At 39.9% G+C, this 25214-nt stretch overlaps 1 protein-coding gene across 2 annotated transcripts in view; it reads right to left on the bottom strand.

Moving 5' to 3' along the window:
• Positions 1–19520: 19520 nt before the first annotated feature.
• The window catches only part of LOC127977374 (neprilysin), a 52012-nt gene continuing 46318 nt past the window's right edge, over positions 19521–25214 (bottom strand). For both annotated transcript variants that reach the window (XM_052582250.1, XM_052582251.1), the window contains 2 exons: positions 21289–21365; positions 19521–21185 (listed from right to left, as the gene is read on the bottom strand). In XM_052582250.1, the coding sequence (XP_052438210.1) occupies positions 21086–21185; positions 21289–21365 (177 nt within the window). In that variant the 3' untranslated portion in view covers positions 19521–21085. The remainder of the gene's footprint in view (positions 21186–21288; positions 21366–25214) is intronic.

Below are 25214 nucleotides of genomic sequence, written 5' to 3'. Positions count from 1 at the left end.
TAACAGATAGCGACTGACACACACACAGAGCGCTTGCTGAAGACAGGAGACCAAATGCCGGCTTCGCCTCTCATGCTTTTAAGCTTCCTGGTCTCTGACGTCACCTGCCTATAACGTCTCGCCCATCCTTTGGACTGATTACATACGTGATTCAGAGCCGTCACGCTGGAGGCATTCCCCAAAGCGTTCTCCGACACAGCTTGAGTCAGTGGGGCTGTAGTAATTTGGAAATAAGGCTAGGTAAATCTGGGTATCCTCAGAACAGCTGTGATAGGCAATTTGGTTCTTTCTCATTACTTGACTTAGTGAGAGCATTTACAGGCTAAACAAGAGCAGTGCAAGAATTTGAGCCTTTTGGGACTCGGCAAGTCATGGACATCCACTTAGTCTTATGTTCTTCTATACTCACATAATAACCTCTCTCTTCTAATTATTACCTGAACCATTTGAGTACTATCACAGAAAGCCTGACCCAGTTTTCCAGTCTCTGTAGAATTATATTATGATCAACAGTGTCAAAAGCAGCACTGAGATCTAGTAAGAACAGCACTGATTTGCCAGAATCAGAATTAAAGGCAAAAATCATTTATTATCTTAATGAGTGTTGTTGTGGAGGGTTAGTTGAATAAGTTTACAAAGAAAGTGTTAGAAGATATTAAGCAGACAGTCTACAAATGCTCTACAAGAGCCGGACAGTAAAATGAGTTTATTTACTTGAGTACAGTACTTAAGTACAATTTTGAGGGATCTGTACTTTACTCGAGTATCATTTTTGGGGAGTACTTAAGACTTCACTCATGTACATTTGAGAGGAAAATATTGTACTCTTTACTCCGCTACATTTCTATCCAAAACTGTAAGTACCCGTTACTTCTTCGGCCTCGTCCACACGGAGTTTACCCCAATCCGATATTTTTTTTTCCTCGTCTCAAGGAATATCCACATCCACATGAAACCACAGACCAGCATGTGCCGCTGTAATAGCAGGGACCCGACACACATCACTGAGAGCTGCTTTCAGTTGTTTTCAGTTCACCTACAGATGGAGGGTTTGGGCCCTGGCATTGTGGCAGTGGCCGGAGAGCTCTCACAGGAGGAGGAGAACGAGCTGGGCCAACAGGCTTTGATGGTTGGGAGGCCCACTTTTTAGTTGATATCTGGGGGCTTGCAGTGAATGAGTGGCAGAGTTTGGTCCCAGCATACACCAGTTCTTCCATTTTCTGTGAGAAGCTTAGAAGTGGAGATGCTGGAGAGAGGGGTAATGTGTCTAGTGAGCAAGGCGATGGCTCTGGTGTTTCCAGTGGCTGTGATTTGTTGTCCTGGCTTCCCTGGCTATTTTCCAGAAAGTCATCCTTGGGTGCTTAGTCTTGATATATCACAGTCTGTCTGTGATGAGCTCTGTGGGCAGGGCTTGGCCGGGATGGTGTCCATGAGCAGTGCTTGTTGTGGCTGCGTGCTGTTATCAGTGTCCTTGTGGGATGTGTCAACCACATGATGACTCGGACCAGGTGTGTGTGTGCTGCATGGATTGAAACACTCTGCTGAAGGATGACAGAGGAGAAGTAAATAATGTCCTTTAGCACTCTAGCACCAAGTTTGTTTGTGTGGAGGCCATCCGGTTTAAACAGTTGTCTATGGCCCCAGAAAAGATTGAAGTTGTCGATGAAATTCACTCCTTTTATATTGCAAGATCTTTGTCTTTGTACACAAGCTCCAGTCTGGATCCAGAACACCTGAGAAGAGATGATGCTGACCCTGAATCAACAAACAGAACTAACAAATATTGCTACAAGTGTGACTGCATCATATAATAATTATTAATTGTTAATAATATTAATAATGTTCATCGTCTGGCTGACTACATCTTGTATTAATTTTTCTAAAAATACTGTCATACGTGCACAATCTGACAGTCACCACTTATAAGCTATTACTTAATATTGTAGAAACATAATTTTCTGTAAAGTTGCTTTGTAATGATTTGTATTGTAAAAAGCGCTTTACAAATAAACTTGAATTAAATTGAATTTAACTGATTACAGGATGTATGGTTAGCACATTCAAGATTTTTTTTTTATATATATATATTTTATTTAAAGTTTTAAAGTTGCATTAACAAACACAGAAACATAAATAAACAACCAACAGTAGACAACAAGGATACACAAAAAAAAAAAAAAAAAAAAACATCTGGATTGCCTCAGTCAGCAAATATATATTCACAGTTGTGTTGTAAATCAGTAATATCACCATTGGAGAAGTAAATAAAACTGGTACGAATTAAAAAAAAAAAATAAAAAAATAAAAGGATATGATTACAGAGTATATTATTTTTGAACTTCCAAAAGACTCAAGAGAGGTCCCCAAGTGGCTTCAAATCTTTTTAGTGCGCCAAGCTCACCAAAACGTAGCTGTACCATTTGAATGATATGAAGCATCTCATTTAACCATCTCTGAAAACAAGGAGCTTGTGAGGTTTTCCAATTGAGGAGTATAATCTTTTTGGCTGCGATTAAGCCTACCATTAGCGCGTGGTGATGAGTACGAGGGATAGTATCCATAACATCAGAATAGCCCAAAATGGCCAGATTGTGGTCGGGCTGAATGTTAACTCCATATGCACTTCAATTAAAAAATGTTAGACCAAAAATCATAAAGAATAGGGCAAAACCAAAATAAATGTGCCAATGTCCCATCTGCCATCTTGCACCTATCACATTGAGAAGAAATTGAGGAAAATATTTTGTTCAATCTAGTTTTGGAGTAATAAATACGATGCATAACTTTGAACTGGATTAGTTTATATCTTGAATTTACGGAACAACTCTTTATTCTCGACAGACCTTCTTCCCAGATCTCATCAGACACATCGTTGCTTAATTCAGTAGACCAGGCTATTTTAAGGTGCTTGGTGCTTATAGGTGTTGTAAAAGCATGAACAAAACGAGATACCAAATGTCTAGTTTCAGGATTAGAGGAGAAAAGCATGTGAATAACATTACTTTTAGGTTTATTTATAAATTGTGGAATATTTTTCTTTACATAATTTCTAATTTGCAGATAACGGAAGAAGTGAGACTGCGGGAGTACAAATGTATTTTTAAGCTGCAAAAAGGATGCACATTTATCTGCTACATAAAGATCTCCTATACAGCATAAACCTTTTTTTTCTCCATCCTGAAAAAGCTCCATCAGTCCGAGAAGGCTCAAACGAAGGATTGCATGATATTGGTGTATTGACTGAGACTTTTGGTAGTTTATAGATTTTTTGATCTGATTCAAAATGTTGAGGAAATTTCTTAATACAAAATTATTGCTAGCTAATTTATGTATAAATTTACACTCTGTAAAAAGTAAAGCTGGGAGAGAAGACTCTGGCACTGACATCGCCTCTCCACGTACCCATAAAGGAGAAGTCTCAGGTAGCATATCATCCAGAATACCCCTTTGCCAGAAAGTGAGAACCCTGGCATTTGCTGCTCAATAATAGTGCTTAAGGTTGGGAAGGCCAAGGCCTCCACAATCAGAAAGTTTTTGCAAGTGAGCTTTTGCTATGCAAGATGTTTTACCATTCCATACAAATGAAAGAATTATTGAATCAAGTTGCTTAAAAAAAAGTTTCCGGCAAAAAAATTGGGAGATTTTGAAAAAGATATAGAAACTTAGGAAGAGTAATCATCTTTATCACATTCACACGGCCAATTAGCGATAAAGGGAGCAGTTTCCAGCTTTCAATGCTTCGTTTAAGTTTATTAATCATGTCTAAAAAATTTAAATTAAACAGCTGCTTAGGGTTCTTTGAAATTTTCAGTCAGAGATATGTAAAGTGATCATCCACTATTTTAAATGGTATACTGTTCAAAAAAGTATCACTTAATTTATTTGTTAGGGGCAAAAATTCACTTTTACTCCAATTTATGGTGTATCCTGAAAGTTTACTAAAAGTGTCAATGTAATCTAAGATTTTCGGGACAGAAACCACAGGATCTGTGATATACAGTAAGAGATCATCTGCATATAAGCTTATCATACTTTCAGCATTGCCCAAAGAGATTCCATGGATATGTAGATGAGTTCTAATTCCTACCGCTAATGGCTCGAGCGCAATGTTAAAAAATAGAGGTGAAAGAGGATCACCTTGTCGTACACCCCGGTTCAGTTCAAAAGAGCTGGATCTAATACCATTGGTCAATACAGATGAGGACGGATGGAAGTAAACAATTTTGATCCAGTTGATAAATTTGTCGCCAAATCCGAACTGTTTCAAAGTCTCAAACATATATGGCCACTCAATCTGATCGAAGGCTTTTTGTTCATCTAGTGAAATAACGGCTGCAGAATTGTCGGCTAACTGATGATCAAAATATAAAATAATAAGTAGTAGGCGGACATTACAGAATGTAAACCTTCCAGTTTGGTCAGGATGAATAATTGTTGAGATATGTTGTGCTAACCTGGAAGCCAATATTTTAGTCAAAACTTTTTGATCAAAATTTAAAAGAGCAATGGGTCTATAGTTAGCTGGATCTGTTTCAGCTTTTCCTTTTTTCAGAATTACACAAATATTTGCTTCATACAAAGAATCAGGAAGCCTTTTCCTTTGCATTGAATCTTGTAGCATTCTCAGCATATAAGGGGCCAGCTTCTTACTAAAAGCTTAAAAAAATTCACAGCCAAACCCATCCGGGCCTGCTGCTTTCCCAGATGGAAAAGCATGAATTGCCTCTAGTTCAGATTCTAGATCAGACCTAGAGGATTCACTAAGTTTTGGAAGATTAAGTTACATAAAAAGCTATCATAATTAAGGTCATAATCTGTAATTTTAGAAGTATATAGTTCAGAATAAAACTCCCTGAAACATTCATTTATCTTATTAGGATTAGTTATTAGAATGCCTGTTTTTGATTTAACCATGTGAATTGCCTTCTTGGCTTGTTTGCCCCTCAATTGCCTAGCAAGCAACTTTCCAGGTTTATCCCCTAACTCAAAATTATTATGCTTGAGTTTGAGGAGGAGGTTACCTATTTGGCCATTTAGGATAGAATTATATTCATATTTTAGTTTTAATATTTTATTATAATCAGACTTTGAGCACATTCAAGAATTTTTCACCAACTTGTTCACGACAAGACTCAAGCAGTTTCTTCACTAAGCTAGTGTTGGTCCCAAGTAAAATAGCTATTCCTTCCTGTTTCACAGGGTCGGGGCATACAATGGCAAGTGTGTCAATCACTTGATGCACTCCAGCTACACTTTCTGTGAACTCAAGTCCAGAGGGCAAATATCCATCATAGGGGTATTTATGTGAGCTTAGACTCCAAATCTCAAGTTTTTCCACAGGCTGAAGTTCCAAATGTTTCAGATATGTTTCATAAAAGCTGTGGCATAAGAGTGTAACCTATGAACTGCTGTCAAAAGAACTTTTGCAAGGCACAGTCGCCACCTTCAACAGTTGACTCACCTGCGTAGATAGCTCTTTAACCTCCTTCGTCAGGTTTTGTAATTCAGATGGCACATATGCCTGGGGAGAGACGACAGTGGCCACAGATGCTTTAACATTTTCCCTTGCAGTTACCCAGTGTTCTTCCTCACGTATATCCTTCATCAACTGTGAAAAAGAAGGAGGACTCTGCATGAGTCATCTGCCAGTTACATCACCACGGCGACCTCATATTCTAGTGCGACCAAACACTTTTACTGTGTTTAACACCTTTTTAATAGTGTCATCACTTGTGCCTAAAGGAACATTGCTCAATACAATGGCACGCGAGAGATTTGCATTCTCTTCTCTGCTCCACTCAACAGTCTTTGCCAGGTTCATAATTTCAAAAGTCAAAGCAAGGAACTAGCACTGAGATGAAATAAAGTGTTTCAAATAAACGGTCACTGTTATACTAAATTATAATGGAAAAGATAAAGAAAATGCTGGTAAACAGGAGAAAAGAGGTGCCTCCAAAAATGTAACCCTTTCCTTAAACCTGGGGGTTAATTTAATTATTTACTTCAACAATAATCCTGGATTCCCGGCAGTTGGATGGTGAATTAGGCCGGTGGTTCCTCTTTGTAATAACAATAACAATTGTAAAATGAATTTTCCTCCTGTACCAATTTTTACTCAATTTAACAATTCTTATTTACATTCCCAAGGATTCAGTGACTTAATAAATTAATTAACAAGGACAAATGTTAAAGGGGAAAAAATATAAAAAAAATTTTTTTTTTTGTACATTAATGTAACAACTCCTTTGTTATTAAAGCAGGTAAACAATTCTTCCTGATGACCTCTTTTGGGAAATCGTTCTTAAGTAGTTCTGACTGCTCTTTGCAAATATATTTTTTCCTGACATGGATGATGTTTCAATTTGCATTCTTGTGCTTCATCAAAATGTTCCTAAGTTCCTTGTTCACATCACAGATCGTTGTTTGATATTGCAGCATATTGTTGTTTTTCTGCTATTGATGTTTCTGATAATAGAGTCACCCACTATCAGAGTCCTGGGCTCAGCTGCGCTCTGCCTTTTAGTAGTGATGTTAGCTGTGGCTAATCTGATCCATGTTTAATCACATTTGGGGATTCCTCACCCGGATACATTAATGCTTCAAATCTGTTCACAAGATGTAGAGGAGGTGGTAAAATAGCAGTATTCACAAGCCTTGTCATAGACAAATCTGGGATAGAGAATGCTATGGCAGCAATACGAGAAACTTGTGACAATCTGATCACACCTTTGGGTCTCACTCCCTGTTTGTGCCATCAATTAGTGTGACGTTCAGTTACAGTTTGTTCCTCTACACTTGGTATAAACTGTTGGGATTTACTAGATTCATGTACTTGTAACCCGAAGGTCGTGGGTTCGAGTCTCAGGTCTGGCAGGGATTGTAGGTTTGGGGAGTGAATATCTCTCTCCACCATCAATACCAGACTGAGGTAAGACCCTTGAGCAAGCCACCGAACCCCCAACTGTGCTGCAGCATCGGCTGCCCACTGCTCTGCATATGTGTTCACGGTGTGTCTGTGTTTCACTACTCACTGGTATGTGTGTGCTCTTGGATGGGTAAAATGCATTTTACCCATCAAAAACGATCTAAGTCTGTTCTAAGTATGATGGAGGTAAAGTGATTATCTGGCAATATCTGTGAATTGCTTGGGTCTATTCATATTAGACACAACAGGACTATATGTAAACTCTAATGCCATATGCAATAGTAAAATGACCTCTCTATAGAGTCCTATACAGGAATCTACTGTTTACACGATAAAATTACAGGTTTGTGTTTTTTTTTTTTTGTTTGTTTTTTTTTTTTTTGCTCTCACCAGGAATCGCTATTCTGCCATCAAAAATTTGATTAAGTTTGAAATGTGATAAAGGCCTTGTCTCTATTTTAATCTGAAATACTGCATTAATTTAATTTTATTAGAATTTGTATTAGAAAATACAAATATTGTACTATTTTCAATTTGAAAAACTGATCATAATTATTGCATAAATATTGGTTAGTACTGTAAGAATCTATAATCTGCCCTGACCCAGATTCCATTTCACAATATGTTTGATCATGCTCATTTCTCAAAATGGCTTAATTATTATAGAGAAGAAGAAAGTCAACAGTTAGGTTGTTTGTAGGCCATTTGGGATGATCACATCCTGAGCAAATGGTGTCCAAATGTAGAGTGGGAGCAGGTGTGGGACACTGAGAACCACCTCAGATAAAGGGGCATCAGAACTTATTGAATGTACAGACCACAGCTGTAATGACAGGAGCAACTTCATTTACATTAAGGGTAGTATAAAATGTTTGAGCTTAGGATGTTCGTGGTTCATTCTGACTCAGTTGAACCCAAGGTACTACATGTACTTTGTCACTGCTATGCTGCGATAAACATCTTCATCAAGATCTTCAAAGGCCTCATCATTTTCTTAAATGTCAAAATACAAAATAAAATATATTATTGAATAAAATGATATTAGATTGACTTTACCGAAGAGAAAAAAAAAAAAAAGTTACATTTCAGGTGTCCCGTCAATTTTGACAGCAGAGATCATGAGTGTGACTCCAAAATGAGGAGCACACAATAGCAAAGAAGTGACAATATATTTGATTTCTGTGTTTAGTGTTTTACAAACAATGTGTGTAATGTTTCGCAAAAAGTGGGAGGCTGAGAATGTGATTATAGTTTTGCAGATTTGGGCTGAGATATTTATCTTTGAGTGTTAGGTTTCATTAACTGTGTGATATTTTTAATTTCAGTGTGTAAGTAATCATTAAAAAAAAAACTATGTTAACTGTAACTGTATTTCTTTTGCGATAAGTAATTTTTCTGTTGTCTTTGAAATATAGTTAGAGGGTACTGCTGAATGTACTAACCAGGATTTATAATAACTAAAATAGACTTTAACATCAGTGTAATTGATATTAGTTTTTAACTCTTTCCCTGCCAGTGTTTTGGGAAAAGTTGCCAGTCACTGCCATGGCCCCCAGAATATTTTGTTGAAGATCAAAATGAACAGAAACAACAACAAAAAAATGATTTTATTCTAATGTAGCTTCAAACACAAAGTGTTGTTTTGTTGTTGTTTGTTTGTTTTCTTTAATTATTGTTATTTATTTATTTTTATCGCCACTTGAATATAGGTAGGTTTCTTTCTTTTTTTTAAGTAACATTTGGAGCAAAAAGCTGAGAAAATCACACTTTTATCAAATACTTCATCTTGGATTTTTTGGATTATATACAGTGACATTATCAAAGCAAAGATGTGGTGGATGGGTTCCATCATTATTCCCAAAACTTGCACAGGCCTTTACCAGCAGTGTTGGGAGTAACGCATTACAAAAGTAATGCATTACAGTAACATGTTACTTTTTGCTGTAACGCAGTAGTGTAGGGCATTACTAATACATTTTCAGTAATATTTTACTCGGTACAAGTTTAGTAACACTTGCTTTACAACTCACTTTTAGCCCAAAATGTAATTGTTCAAAAAAAAAAAAAAAAAAAAAAAAAAAAACAGCAAGAACGCAAGACATTAACAAATAAAAATGCAGCAAATAAGTTATATTTCCTTTTTGTGGTTAGTCAATAGCTGTACATTCAAGAGATGGAGGTATGCGCATCTTGTCATTTTACAATTGCATATGGCATTAGAGTTTACATATTATTGTCTTGTGTCTAATATGAATGGACCCAGACTAACTGAGGGGAACAGACAGAAACATAACAGAAACCAAGAACACAAAACAGAAGTCCATGAAGGACATGTTGAGGCACCCACCAGGGCGGAGCAGAGGACCACCACAGCCGTGTGGTCAAGGCAGAAGCCCACCAGGGCGGAGCGGAAGACCACCACAACTGTGTGGTCAGGGCGGAGCAGAAGACCACTACGTCCTTGTGGTCACTGCCAGAGTCCCCCAGGGCGGAGCGGATGACCACCACGTCCTCGTGGTCGACGTCGGAGTCCCCCAGGGCAGAGCAGATGACCACCACGCCCCCGTGGTCGATGCCGGAGTCCAACAGCGCGGAGCAGAAGACAAGCACGCCCATGTGGTTGAGGCTGGAGTCCCCCAGGGCGGAGCAGCAGGCCACCCAGTGACTTGACTTGACTCTGGAGGGTCATCGGTGACTGGCCCTGGCTCTGGAGAGTCATCGGTGACTGGCCCTGGCTCTGGAGGGTCCACAAACACCTGACTCGACTCTGGAGGGTCCGCTGGCACCTGACTCGACTCTGGAGGGTCCGTTGGCACCTGACTCGACTCTGGAGGGTCCGCTGGAACCTGACTCGACTCTGGAGGGTCCGCTGGAACCTGACTCGACTCTGGAGGGTCCGCCGGAACCTGACTCGACTCCGGAGGGTCCGCCGGAACCTGACTCGACTCCGGAGAGTCCATTGGAACCTGACTCGACTCCGGAGAGTCCACCGGAACCTGACTCGACTCCGGAGAGTCCACCGGAACCTGACTCGACTCCGGAGAGTCCACCGGAACCTGACTCGACTCCGGAGAGTCCACCGGAACCTGACTCGACTCTGGAGAGTCCGCGCGCACCTGACTAGACTCGAGAAGGTCAACAGGAATCTGACTTGATTCAGGAGGAACAACTGGAACATGACTCGACTCTGGATGATCAACAGGAACTAGCCCTGACTCTAGAGGGTCAATGGTAACTAACCCTGACTCTGGAAGGTCGACGGTGACTAACCCTGACTCTGGAGGGTCCATGAACACCTGACTCGACTCTAGATGGTCAACCGGGAACTGACTCAACTCTGGAAAGTCAATGGGCACCTGACTTGACTTTGGACTGCCTGTGGAGACGTGAGGTGCCCCGGCTTCGAGCAGCGCCTCTCGAATGGCCTCTAACACTGCCTCAGCATCGGGCACCGCCTCGGCCTCCGGAACAGCATCAGTCACCGCCTCGGCCTCTGGAACAGCATCGGGCACCGCCTCGGCATCGGGCACCACCTCGGCCTCCGGAACAGCATCGGGCACCACCTCGACCTCCAGAACAGCATCGGGCACAGCATCGGGAACGACCTCGGGCACCGCCTCGGCCATGGCATCGGGAGTGGCCTCGGGCACCGCCTTGGCCTCCGGAACAGCATCGGGCACCGCCTCGGTCACTGCATCAGGAACGGCCTCGGGCACCGCCTCGGGGATGGCAGCGGCCCGCTTGGGAACGTCCTCCTGGACGGCAGTGGCCCGCTCGGGAACGTCCTCCTGGACGGCAGCGGCCCGCTCGGGAACGTCCCCCTGGACGGCAGCGGCCCGCTCGTGAACGTTCTCCGGCTTTGAGGATCGGTAGACGCCTGTCTCCTCCTCCTCCACCCTCTATGATGGCGAGTCGGTGGCACCTTGACTGGCGACTCAGGCGTTGAGTCAGCCATCTTGTGCTGTGGCGCTGGGCTGGCGGCCATCTTGTGCTGTGGCTCTAAGCTGGCGACCATCTTGTGCTGTGGTGCTAGGCTGGCGACCATCTTGGGCTGTGGCGCTAGGCTGGCGGCCATCTTGGGTTTTGGCGCTGGACTGGCGGCCATCTTGTACTGTGGCGCTGGACCGGTTGCCAATTTGGGCATTGGCGCTGGGTTAGCTGCCATCTTGTGCTGTGGCGCTGGGCTGACAGTCATCTTGTGCTGTGGCGCTGGATTGGCGGCCATCTTGGGTTGTGGCGCTGGCTCAACAGCTTTGACGTGAACAGTCTTGGGAATTTCTAGGATCTGTGACAGCATGGAGAAATACAGCATGAAGAATGAGTCAGCGGCCATCTTTGGCGTCGGCGTTGAGCTGGTGGCCATCCTGCATCGTGGCACTGGATTGGTGACCACTTTGTGCTGTGGCGCTGTGTTGGCGTCCATATTGCCTCGTGGCGCTGGGTTGGTGGCCATCTTGTGCTGTGGCGCTGGGCTGGCGGCCATTTTGATTTGTGGTGCTGGGTTGGCGGCCATGTTGCCTCGTGGCACTGAGCTGGCGGCCATCTGGTACTGTGGTGTGAGGCTGGCTTCCATCTTGCCTCGTGATGCGGGGTTGGTGGCCATGCACCGCAGCGGCGCTGGGTTGGCGGCCATCTTGGGTTGTGGCGCTGTGCTGGCGTCCATCCTGCCTCTTGGCGCTGATCTAGTGGCCATCATGGGCAGTGGCGAAACCATGTCGGGTGTGCGCTTCTTCTCACCTCTCCGTCCGCCATGGTGAGACGGTGGCTCTGACCCATTCCACAGGAGCCCCGGGTCAAACGGAGGCCATGGTTGAGAGCGATGCTGAATCTCCTCTCGACCACTCCCTCCTCGGCGACCTCCCCTGGTCCCCCGGAAAACCACCAGGCGATTTCCCTCAAAACCGCCTCTCTCCCGCTCTGTGGCTGGGGATGAGACATGGGCAGACATACCGCTGGTTCTCGTGTTGACGGAGTCCTTCTGTCACGTCTCGTGATGCAAGGAACGAGGAGAGAGAACCAATTGCAAGTATGATGTTTATTAAGGGTAATCCAAACGGGTAAACAAGCCAGGCAGGGTCAAAACCAGAAGATCCAAAACATAACATAAACAAGGCAAGGCAAGGCAAGGCAAGGCAAGGCAAGGCAAGAATGATGGACATGAATTAACTTTAACATTAAACAAGGACTCCGTAAAACAGACTCAGACAGACCGGGTATAAATACACAGAAGGATAATGGGGAAACGGGAGACAGGTGGGGGAACAATCAATTAACTAAAACAAGGAGGAAGGTGACTAAATAAGGGAACAGGAAGTGATAAGATGACAAACACTGTGGGAACAGAGGACACCTAGTGGACACCCAGGGAACACAACCCAGACACTGTGACAACTTTTGTCAGCAGAGATCATGAGTTTGACCCTCAAATGAGGAGTACACAATGGCAAAGAAGTAACAATATTTTCAATTTCTTTGTCTAATGTAGGGAACTGTGTTTAGTGTTTTGCAAACAATGTGTGTAATGTTTTGCAAAAAGTGGGAGGCTGAGAATGTGATTATAGTTTTGCAAATTTGGGCTGAAATTTCTATTTTTGTGTGTTAGGTTTCACTAACTGTGTTATTTTTAAATTCAGTGTTTAGGTAATCATTAAAAAAAAAAATTGTAAACTGTAACTGCATTTCTTTTGCAATAAGTAATTTTTCTGTTGTCTTTGAAATATGGTTAAAGGGTACTGCTGAATGTACTAACCAGCTTGTATAATAACTAAAATAGACTTTAACATCAGTGTAATTAATATTAGTTTTTAACTCTTTCCCTGCCAGCGTTTTTGAAAAAAGTTGCCAGTCACTGCCAGTGGTTTTGCCGATTTTCACTAAAATTTCATGGCCCCCAGAATATTTTGTTGAAGATCAAAATGAACAACAACAACTAAAAAATATATATTTTATTCTACTGTAGCTTCAAACACATTTTTTTTTTTTTGCTGTTGTTGTTGTTTGTTTTCTTTAATTATTATTATTTATTTATTATTTATTTTATCAGCACTTGAAAATAGGTAGGTTTCATTTAAGAAAAAAAGTAACATTTTGAGCAAAAAGCTGAGAAAATCACACTTTTATCAAACACTTAATCTTGGATTTTATGGATTATATACAGTGACATTATCAAAGCAAAGATGTGGTGGATGGGTTCCATCAGTATTCCCAAAGCTTGTACAGGACTTTACCACCAGTGTTGGAAGTAACGCATTACAAAAGTAATGCATTACAGTAACATGTTACTTTTTGCTGTAACACAATAGTGTAAGGCATTACTAATACATTTTCATTAATATTTTTCTCGGTACAAATTCAGTAACACTTTCATTACAACAAATTTTTATCCCAAAATTTAATTGTTCAATGAAAAGAAAAAAGAAAAACAGCAAGAACGCAAGACATTAACGAATAAAAATGCAGTAAATAAGTTATATTTCCTTTTTGTGGTCAGTCAATAGCTGTACATTCACGAGATGGACGTATGCGCATAAAGTCATTTTACAATTGCATATGGTATTAGAGTTTACATATAGTCGTCTTGTGTCTAATATGAATGGACCCAAGCAAATCACAGATATTGCCAGATAATCACTTTACCTCTACCATACTTTTAACAGACTTGGATCGTTTGTGATTCTGACTGTCATCCTTTCTTGCATTGTCTTGAGACTTTACTGCCAATTATAAGCTATATTGTTAGTAGTCTGGATAGCTCACAGTTGTTATGCTATACCATATCTTCCTCTACTCGATGTAAAATGCTCTGCAGTACATTTTGACATTCCAGAATATGCATTAAAATTCTGAGACAGTGATATTGTAAGGTAAGGAATTACTTTTAAATGACATTAAAAAATAATTTATAATGTATTATAGTTTGGAAGTAACTTGTACAACACTGTTTACCACTTCCTTTTTATTTATATAGTGTTGATGATAGCATTATTTTTCATATGCATATGCTTAACATATGAGATTGCTCGTTTCCGCGTCTTCCTGGTCTGTGTTTGAGATTGGCACTTTCTATATATGTAATAGCGGAATAGCAAATATTAGCGATTTTTTGGAAACATGTCTTTGAGTAACATGAACGTTAATATGAACTCACAATTGATTTTAACATAAAACAAATGATTACTTTTCGTTAAAATCTTTATTTATGCCAAAAAGCTTACATTTAAGTGTCTTTTTATTCGCTGTAGCAGCCATGCTGCCGAGATAATTCATACCCTTTTGTTTGAAGTGTGGTCCCGAAAAATCTTAGTTTGAAGAGCTATCTGGCCCTTCCCTTTCCCCCTAACCCTCCAACCAAAAGAGAATCGTGATATCCCTACCCCTTCACGTGAACGCTCGGAACAGAGGGGTAGGGGAAAGGGGAAGGACTAAGGGGTAGAATTGGGATTGGGCTTTTGTCTCACGAATAACAGAAAATTCAGTGTTTGGCGGGGAAAAAGTTAAATATTATGTAGGTGCACATTTATAACAAATTTTCAATTCAGTACATTTAAAATATATTTTAGCATTGTTCTGGCAGCAATTGGGGGGTTAGTGTGGAGGGTTCTCATTCCCTCTTGGTAAATGGGTTTAGGGCACCTCCATAGGAACATAAGGCCACTTTAGCATTGGTGATAATATATAGGAACAGGCACTTCAATGTGAAGCAACTATTAAATGAAATTCTTAAAATTAATGTTAATCAAATTAATTGATTAATGTTAATCAATTAATTAAAATATTAGGTCTGCCAGATAGATGTTCAATTTAAATGTTTTCTATTATACAGTAAATATGTTTAAAAGACTTCACATCACATGACCATTCATTTCAAATGACATTTAAAAAGATGGTGGGGTTGCATAACATCCTTCAGCTGTTAAATAACAAGGTGCCTCTATAACAATACAATTACATAAATAAAGCTGTTTTGTTACAGTTAATGTTAAGCAAGATTTACACACAAACACAAAAGCAACCTGTCACTCTGAAAAAACAATGTTCTCTTTCTTCCTCTGTCTGGCTGTTTTATTGATTGCTGTTGGACTTAAGTGATCATGAGAGTGCTTGGGGGAGTGCAGAGGTCCAGAGACACATACTAAACATCGGTGTTGAGAGGGATGCTGTTGCTATGGTGACACGTGGGACCAGTGGGTTATTTGAACATTTTGTTCTGTAAACATCTGAGTTTGAGTTGGGTTTAGAAAGCCTGGTTACAAATGTTCCATCAAAGACTCTATTAATATTAATGCATGCTTATGTATATTAAACAGTGTTTTATTATTATTGTTATTATTATTATTACTTTACTTTATTTATTAATAAAAGTTCAAGTATCTGCATCTGAAAGTAAGGACTTTCCTACAATGTGAAGGATTTTTCCTATTCTGCAGTTTAGCATAAGTTGAAATTAATTTACTTGGTAATTTCATGCTGTCATTTTACAATCATTTCAGAAAGAACAGCAGGGAATGGAAGTGGCAATCATCTTTCATTCCTTTTTGTGATGTTTATCTGAGTGAAACGTTAAGAGAATAAGAGAAACTTAGCTACATACATCCGTTCCTATTCTATGAGACATTAATATTTTTCAATGAACTTAACACAGAGTGGTATCTGAATATCCTAGCTGGTTTGGTGCCCAACTATCTAGCTGTGCTTAGTTAGTGTTTCAATTGTATAGTTGTGTCATGCAATCTCATATTATACATCTGCCTGTTGATGAAATGAATGTCAATCGGATTCTGTGTGTTTTTATTTAAAACATAATATGTTGACCCTGAGGAATGAATTGCACTTTCCACATATTGCATTAAAGACACAAAAAAGTAAAGTCATAAAAATGTGAAGGCTATTAAATTAGTAAAGTTTTGACCCACATGGAGGTATACAAATTTATTTTAGACATTTTAGTATATCTCGTTGCCGACACCATTTCATATTTGATGTTAGATTAAAAGTTTGTCAGGCATTAATTTAGTGACGTGCACATTGATAGAATTCTATAATTATCTGCAATACCATATACCGCCACATGATGTCGTTGCATCATCCTGTGTTGTGTATCCAGCCAGTGCTTGTAAATTTAATGCAGAGCTTTATTATTATTATTATTATTATTATTATTATTATTATTATTATTATTATTATTATTATTATTTTAATTAAACACAAGAAAAAAGCACAAAGCAAAATTTATCAAACAAAACAGGTAATAGTATTATTATTACTAAATTACTAAAGTACTATTGAGTAAACCAGAGTAGTAAACATAAAGCAGAAATTAGAAATTAAACAGTAGAGTATTATATTATATTATATTATATTATATTATATTATATTATATTATATTACATTGCTGCTTATAAATGCTAATGCATGTAGCAAAGTAATTTGTCTTCTTTGTAACTTATGGCAATCTTTTCTTTTTTTCCGGCAATTTTTTTTTGCTAAATGACTGGCTCCTTGTCACAGACCAGAATGTTTGTCTTCAGACACAGAGACATTTTTTTATGAACAGGTCTATTGTAGCATATAAAAAAGCTTAATGATTTGTATTTGTTGGTCTCTCCTTTGAACACATTAGTCAAATGGTTTCACATTCACATTAAATATAGGTTCCTTAAACTATTAAATTGTGTGTGTATTGCGGTAGGGGTCATTAAGAGAGAAAGAAAATATTTATGCACTCATACCCAATGTAAATTAGTGCTTGATGGATTGGTAAGAATAAAACCCCATGAGCAGTGACTGCTGTGCAATGCATTCCAGATACTCCGTGAACTAATATCACCGCATACCATGGTCCCCACACACTATAATGGTCAGTCAGGGGTCATGCCATTAGACAACAACACACAGTAGTGAAGTTAGAAGAGGTTAGCACTGGGTGCAAAGGGCAAATGACAGGTTCCCTTTTATAAGCTGTTTCAAAAGGTTCTTCTTCTGAGGAATGTGTGTTTGGACCTACAGATTGCTTATTAGAGATAGCCGTTCATCTCTGTGTGGGAAAATGTCACAGTGCTGCCCCTTTCTTTGTAATACCCACATACTTAAAACATTGTTTACTTGTCCTGTATCTGTCTTCACTCTCACACCTAATCAGGTCCTACTCTCACACCTAATCTTTTTTATCCTTCATCGGATTATCCAAGAGTTATAATGTTTTATATAATTGACTTCTATACAAAATGCAAAATAAGGCATATAATAGTGGGATAGTGTAAAAATAATTTAACATAGTGAAGGATAGAATTTATGAATATATAGATTGAATGGGGCTCTCCATTTATGTAAAAACATTTAGAATAGTCATAGTCTGTATATGGTGAAGTCATCCTCCTTTAAAAATTCCCTCATAGACTGCCAATGGCTTTTTTAGAACTGTTCAACAAAAGGTTAATGTTGAGAAACTTACACTTTAATGGCACACATTAATTGCTCTCCTTGGTGGGAGCTTCAATGCTGTGTCAGGATGTGTCTGAAGCTTGTCATTTGTTTGGGCGGATAAATTGTCTAGAGATGAGGGATGTATTTCTCAGCTTGAAGTTCTTTCTTCTAGACCAGAGTGTTCCACCCAATCACTGTCCACACAGACAAATGTCTTAGTGTCTTATATTGCTAAGGTGGGTTTTTTTATTAACTCACCTGCATGTGATATAGTTATAGCAGGCCAGAAGTTAAATTGTTCAACTCAATCGAGTCAACCAGTTGTCATCCTTGATTGGAGATGTGGGTTCGGCTCTTGATATTTATAACATATATGAAGCTAGCCTAGTTAAGCAACTTGACACGACCAAGAGTGCAGTTTATCCAGAAGACGAGTATGACTGCAAATTTGACATTGATTTTATGGAAGAGTTCAAACAATTAGTTAATATTAAGTGACTTAAATCTTAGACAGAGTCAGTGCTGACTGTGCTTGATTTAATGAAAATAGTTCCAAACTAAGATCACAGAACTAGTTGAGCATGTCTGAGCAACACACGCTGTGTTTCGTTACCAAATGATTCATTGTATTGAATGAATCAATAATTCAATAACCCATTCATAAACACAGGCACTTGGTTCATTCTTGAATGAATCAGCCGTCTGAATGAATCGTTTGAATCAATTACTCAGTGACTTACTCAATAAGCCTGCTGGTGGTTTAGGCCTACTTTCATATTTAAAAGTAATTCATATTTTTATATTAAAATAAAAAAAAAAAAAAAAAAACGTTTAATTTAACATTTTAATTTAAAGCATAACATAATTTATGCAGTTGCAATTTCTTCTGAAGTGGAGAGATCTGTTTTGGTGATTCTGATTTAATTTGATTTGTAACAGTCCTATAGTGTCTCATTATATTAACTGTAATTATAAGTAAAGTTTTACTATGTAAAATAGGCAAAAGTTAGCTGGAAATCTAGGTATTAAGGTTGAAATCATAGTTAGAATAATTATATAGTTTTCTCAATAAGAGGAACTTAGTGTTATAGTTGCTAAATGATCTTCTGTGGTGGAGTTAGTGAGGAGATAATATTAGGCCTGCGCATTAACAAGCAAACTTTCATGGTATGGGCCAAAAATGGCATTTTTTTTATTCTAAATAATGTTATAAAACTTTCTGGACATATTTTAGATTGGTGGTTATGTTGATGCCCATGCAATTACAAGATTGTAAAATTACAGATAGTGGAATAAACTATTCAACCATACTGAATTGAAAACAGATTAAAACAAGACAGCAAACTTATTGTGTTTCAAGACTGGAAACTGAACAACTTTGTACTCAAGGTAAGCTTGAATTTTCTCTGCAATAAAAAAATAAATAATAATAATAATAAAAATAAATAAATACATAAAATAATAATACATTAAAATAAATTAATAAATAGCTGATTTTTATACAGTATTTGTGTTGTCTGGTTTTAGAATGTCACTGGCTCTGAAAACGATGACAGTCAATGGAAAGTAATTATTATAAAAATAAATCAATACATTAATATATTGTGTGTTAATATCAAACATTAAACACACTACAAGTTTAATAGTGATATGCAGCAGGGAGTGAAGAGGGTATGGCAGACTCGCAGTTCAAGTTTCAGCCCTCACTGTAACCTGTCACCAGTCAGCCAACAAATCTGTTTTTAATCAGGTGGGTGGCAGCATGAGGTATATTTAACTCATCTGCAAAGAGGCGGTAAAGATGGTGGACAGGACCTACAGGACTAATATGAAGTGAAGAGCAGCAAATCCTTATGGTGAAATTTTACAAAGGGTCAGAAGATTTGTGAGCATGCACTGCAAAGGGCTGTACACTCCTACTTTTCCAAGGCCCCAAATGGGAGCGAGTACCCAAACCAAATTTGTCTCAGTGCAGTATAAAGGCATTACACATAAAAAAATAACAGTGATTCTTTTCACTGGGCTGCTTATATTCTGCATTACACTCTCCCAGGGCTTGTTCGCCCGCCAAAGAAAATGCAACAGAGGTTTTTGAGGGCTGTTTTTGTTCCTCGTTCAACACTTCTCATCAAAGAAGCCTTGAGACCTTGAGAAAACAAAATGCACAACAAAGACATTTTTACTTTCACAATTTATTCATAAAACAAATATTCTCTTCTGAATATGCTTATTACAAAGTATCTAAATACAGGCATCTGAGGTATATTTGTCTGAGAAGTGGTTGAAATGGATTTTGGTGAACAGTGTTTTATCAGAGAGGGGAAAACAGTGTGCAAAGATGTAAAATAGCAAACAATGCTGAGAAGAAAACAAAAAAAAGAAAAGAAAGACCCCTGGGATAAAATGGACAGAATAGAAAAATAATGTAAAGGAAAAAAAACAGCAGCATTTTGATGAGCTTCTTGTTTTTTAAACTTACATACTATCCCATTACCCATGAAAATGAATATATTTCGTAATGCTAATGTAAAATACATGTTATATTACTATGCCTGATGACTAACAAAATCACAAATATAAGCTTCTACATTTTCAAAAATGCAAATAAAAAATTGCCATTGCTAATGAAGATGTAATAGACAAGTTAAGCAATTCAAAAACGATTATGAATAAGATACATAGATTTTTAAAAAAGCAAAGTAAGGATATGTGTAAAAATCTTTGGCATAAACACTGTCTGCATGAATTGGTCTCAATATGATTAATTTAGTCCTCCACATAATATGAAACATTGACAAATGTTGAACACAGAATTAAAAACACTTTAAGGCTTTAATTCAGTGACGCTTGACAGAATGACATTATTTGTCACATGCGCATCCATTCATACAAATATCAAGGACAGCACAAATGAAAGAAGAAATAAAAAAAAGATGCATTTTAATTGTCTGTCCATCTGTCATGTTTGGGATTTTCAAATCAAACACTCAGTGTCTGATTTACAGAAAATGTATATTGTCCCAGTTAATATTTTATGATAATAAGCTAATCTTCTAAAGAAAATAAATTCAATAACACAAATTAATCTTTTTTTTTTAATTACAGATCAGATAATTTGCTAATGAGATAAATTAATACAGAGTTTAACAATTTTATTGGAATACACTTAAATATCTATTAACTCCCATGGTACTATAGTATACATAATATTCTTGGGCATGTTTGGGAAGCTTCATAATTACTTACTGAATCTAATCAAATTGACCTGTATAAGCAATGTACACTAGTATTGCATTAAATATGTATATACATAATGCTACTAATATCTCCAATTCACAGTTTTATTTGATTAACATTATTTGATATTTTTTGACAGTATCTCTACATAACCTTTACTTTGTTTTTTTTTTTTTTTTTTTGTTTTTTTTTTTGTTTTTTTTTTACTTTATTCTTCAGATTTACCAAGTCTATAAAACAGTAAGAGCCATGAACTGAGTAATCATCTCACAAACTGTATTAAAATAATTTGGCTGATGCTTATAGGAGTGTTCTGAGACAGTTACCCCTCAATATATATGGCTCAAGTGCACTGGTGGAGTTGAGCATAGTAGCCATAGCTTACACCGATGAGAACATTTATCAGCATCTGCCATCATGGTCTAAGAGGCAGCAGAGAGGTGAGAGGATATATGGACCACGGGCCCTCAATATAACCCTCATCTTCTGTTCCTCTAGTAATCACCACACTCTGCAAATCTTCTCAGGCACCATGTTGGTGTTTTTCTGACACTGGAAGGCTTTGGCGAACTCTGGGAAGTTCTGTAATGACCCAAGAACTCTGTACATAAATGGAAAAGTAGTGATTACCAACACATTCTAATAAGAGTCTGAAAGGCATAAAACAGAAGTGCATGATTGTCAGTGAAAGAACGTTAACATACCTAAACTTCCCTGGACTGTGGACATCAGTTTTGATGGAATTGACAGCATGCTCTGGTCTATGTGTTCCACACCAAACCTTGTAAAAAAAAAAAAAAAACAGAAAACCCTTAAAGCATTACTATTTGTATTCAACAGACTGGTCATATGCAGGAGTTCAGTGGAAGGTAAGTCAAGTCAAGTCTAGTCTACTTTATTGTCAATTCTTCCACATGTACATTTCATACATACAGAGATTTGAAACTGTGTTACTCTAAGACCCTTGGTGCATACAGATAACACTAATAGTAGAACATTAAATACAGATAAAAATTATAAAGTACAACTGTACAAATATACAAATAGGTCATAAGTACATAAGCAGCACAAGGCACATGGCAGGTAGAGTGCAAACCAGTGACGTAAACAGTGCAGATATAATGATTGTAGTGCAAAAGAGCTTAATCAGTCTGATTAGAGTGTCAAAAATCTCAGAGACCAGTTGTTTATTTAAACTGACAGAGGTAGTTGATTGAGGTCAGTTAACTGCTGAATAAGGTAGTGAGCAGACCAATGCTCTACAAAGTGTCTGTTGCAGGTCCCTGTGTGGGAGCTGGGGTGGGGGGGCTGTTGGGGGCGGTGGGGATTGAGGTTAAGAGTTCAGTGGTGCATGGGGAAAAAGAGGAGAGGGGAGGGGAGTCAAGGTTGGGTTCAGCTTCCTGATAGCCTGATGAATGAAATTGTCCTTCAGTCTGCTGGTCCTGGCCTGGAGACTCCACAGTCTCCTCCAAGATGGCAGCAGACTGAAGAAGCTGTGTGACAGGTGCGTGGGATCACCTGCGATGCAGTGGGCTTTACGGGTGAGATGGGTTCCATAAATTTCCTGAAGGGAGGGGAGAGAGACACCAACGATCTTCTCAGTTGCTCTCACTATGCGTTGAAGAGTCTTCCAGCAGGACGTGTTGCAAGCGCCAAAACACACAGTGATGCAGGAAGAAGTAGAGATGCTGCTGTGCTTTCTTGGCCAGTGCTGCTGTGTTGTCGGTCCAGGAGAGGTCATCTGTGATGTGCACAGCTAGGAACTTGGTGCTGTTCACTCTCTTTACAGTCACAATGTTGATGGTCAGAGTGTGTACTCTCCTAAAGTAACTGCACCACCCAGCCAGGTGGCTCACCTTGCTCCTGTAGTTTGTCTCATCTATGTTGCTAATGAAACCCACCACAGTCATGTCATCGGCAAACTTAATAAATAGGTTGGAGTTGTGAGATGGTGTGCAGTCATGGATGAGCAGAGTGAAGAGGAGGGGGCTCAGCACACATCCTTGGGGGGCCCCAGTGTTCAGTGTGATGGTGCTGGAGGATTTGCTGCTGACCCGTACTGCCTGAGGTCTTCCAGTCAGAAAGTCTAACAGCCAGTTGCACAGCGAAGTGTTGAGCCCCAGCTGGACCAGTTTGTGAATGAGCTGTTGAGGGATGATTGTGTTGAATGCTGAACTGAAATCTATGAACAGCATTCTGACGTATGAGTCTGTTTTGCTAGATGTGTGAGTGCTGAGTGGCAGTGGTGGTGGCATTATCGGTCAAGCGGTTGGACCGAAATGCAAACTTGGTCCTGGGAGTGGGGGTGGGACAGACTTGATGTGGTGCATGACTAGACATTAAAAGCACTTCATTAGAATAGGTGTAGGTCCAACTGGATGGTAGTCACTGAAGCAGGATAGAGACGGCTTCTTCGGGACTGGAATGATGGTGGTAGCTTTTAAGCATGTGGGAACAATAGCCCGACTAAGCAAAATGCTCAAAATGTCTGTGAAGACATCAGTGAGTTCCACTGCACAGTCTCTCAATACTGGTGTATTTTGGGGAACACACTCTTTAAGTCTGCGTGGTTGAAATCCCCAATCAAGATAAGAAAAGTATCACAGTGGGCTTTCTGCTGCTCACTGATGTGCTGGTACAGTGCATCTAGTGCCTCACTCCTGTTGTAAACAGCAACGAGCAGTATGGCTGAATATTCCCTTGGCAGAATGGCCAGCACTTAATAATCATAAACTCCACTGTGGTGAGCAGTGTTTGCAGACCACAACAGCATCACGGCACCATGCATCATTGATGTAAACACAAAGCACGCCGCCGCATGATAGCATGTCTGCTGATCTGGAACGCTGTTGCGGAGCCATGTTTCCATAAACACAAAAACACAACAGTCTCTTACAGTCCTCTGAGTTGAGCGTAGTAATTAGATGTAGTCCAGTTTATTGTCAAAAGAGCTTATGTTAGCCAGTACGATGGTGGGGATAGCTGGCATGCATGGGTTAACCATTAGCCTAGCCCGGATACCGCCACGCTTACCTCTCTTCTGCTTCCTCTCACGCCACTTGTGACGCCTTTGCTGTGGGCAAGATGCAGCAGTGGGGTTCAGTGATGGTCAAGGCCTCCGGAGCAGACTTTGGCTTGAGCGGAGTTTAACTTTAAGTGGTACTGCCGACATTGAGCAGAAACACATGACTGTATGTGCTCTGAAAGATGCGATGAAGATGTACAAAAGCACTGCGACTCAAAAGCCAAAAAACACTGTTCTGATGGGAGAGAGAGAAGCTTCTGTATGTGGATGTGCCGCCATCTTGAATTTAGTTGTATTGTATTTGTGACAATGTTGATATATTTGAGCCTAAGGTTTCATTGGCATTATGGGCCAGATTTACTAAACAGGACAATTTAGTGTGAGTGTTTAGGCCCAAAAAGGGTTTGCAGCAGGCACAGCTCGTCTATATGTGTTATGTGGAGGGTAGGGATGAACTCAGTAGCAGACGGGAAGTACAACACAAGATTTATTTACACGAAAAAGGGGAAAACAAAACCCACGAGGGGGAAAACAAGGACTAGGGCAGATACAAAATAACTTAACAGGACTGAGTTGACAAGATAAACAAAGACTCAAAACACAAGAACACTAACTACAAGTAAACACTCACGGTTATACAAAGACTTCTTAAAGGGGTTACAAGGATACAATATCTCACGAGGCTGACATGTAGAAACACATATGAGGAAACAATCACAATGAACCGACAAAAGACAGAGCACACTAGGGGATCTAAATAGGAGAACAAATCAAGACACGACAGGTGGCACAGGTAAGGCAATCACGACAACTAGGATAACAAGGGCCACCAAGGGCAAGGGAACGAGACAACACAAGCACATGGCCCAAAGACAAGGCCATGTGCTTGTACACAAAACATGGGTCTGTCATGATCCTGCCTCAAGACTAGAGGAAAGTCAGGACATGAAGGCAGAATCATGACAGAACCCCTCCCTTAAGGAGCGGCTTCCAGGAGTCTTAGGAGGACGGGACGAAAGCTGACGACGAGGGGTCCGGGCAGGTCTGGGTGGTCTAGGGTGGGGAGTGGTCTCAGGACAAATGACAACATCAGGGGACATGACAGGAGAAATCACAGGGCACTGGACAACATCTACTGGACACGGGGCAACATCAAAAGGACACTCGACAACATCAGTGGAGACAGAAACTGGGTCTGGAACCGCGCTAACTGCGGCTGGCTCGGGATCTCTGGGGACAAGACAGGACTGGTAGGGACTTCAAGGATCTGAACAAGACGAGAAAAATAATCAGACAGATTCCTGGCAGCAATAACAACAGGCATCTCCTTACGAGCCGAGACAGACTGTAACAACGCCTCTGCTGCAGAGTCGGCTGCGGCTCTCTCCTCCGCCCTCACGACTGCGGACTTGGAAACAGTTCTCTTAGTCGCCGGTTCGGGGTCAAGGGTCACCGCTGCTGGCTCGGGCACACTAGCGCTCACCGCTGCTGGCTCAGGCACGCCAGCGCTCACCGCTGCTGGCTCGGCCGGCATGGCCGACTAAGGAGGAGACAGAGACCCAGGACCGGAAGACCCCTTCTTCCTCCTCTTCCTCCTTGGTCGCG

This window comes from Carassius gibelio, chromosome B18, assembly GCF_023724105.1.
Source record: "Carassius gibelio isolate Cgi1373 ecotype wild population from Czech Republic chromosome B18, carGib1.2-hapl.c, whole genome shotgun sequence".
In the NCBI taxonomy this organism is placed as follows: domain Eukaryota; kingdom Metazoa; phylum Chordata; class Actinopteri; order Cypriniformes; family Cyprinidae; genus Carassius; species Carassius gibelio.
Note: the sequence above shows the minus strand (reverse complement) of the source record. Positions and strands in the feature narration are given on the sequence as shown.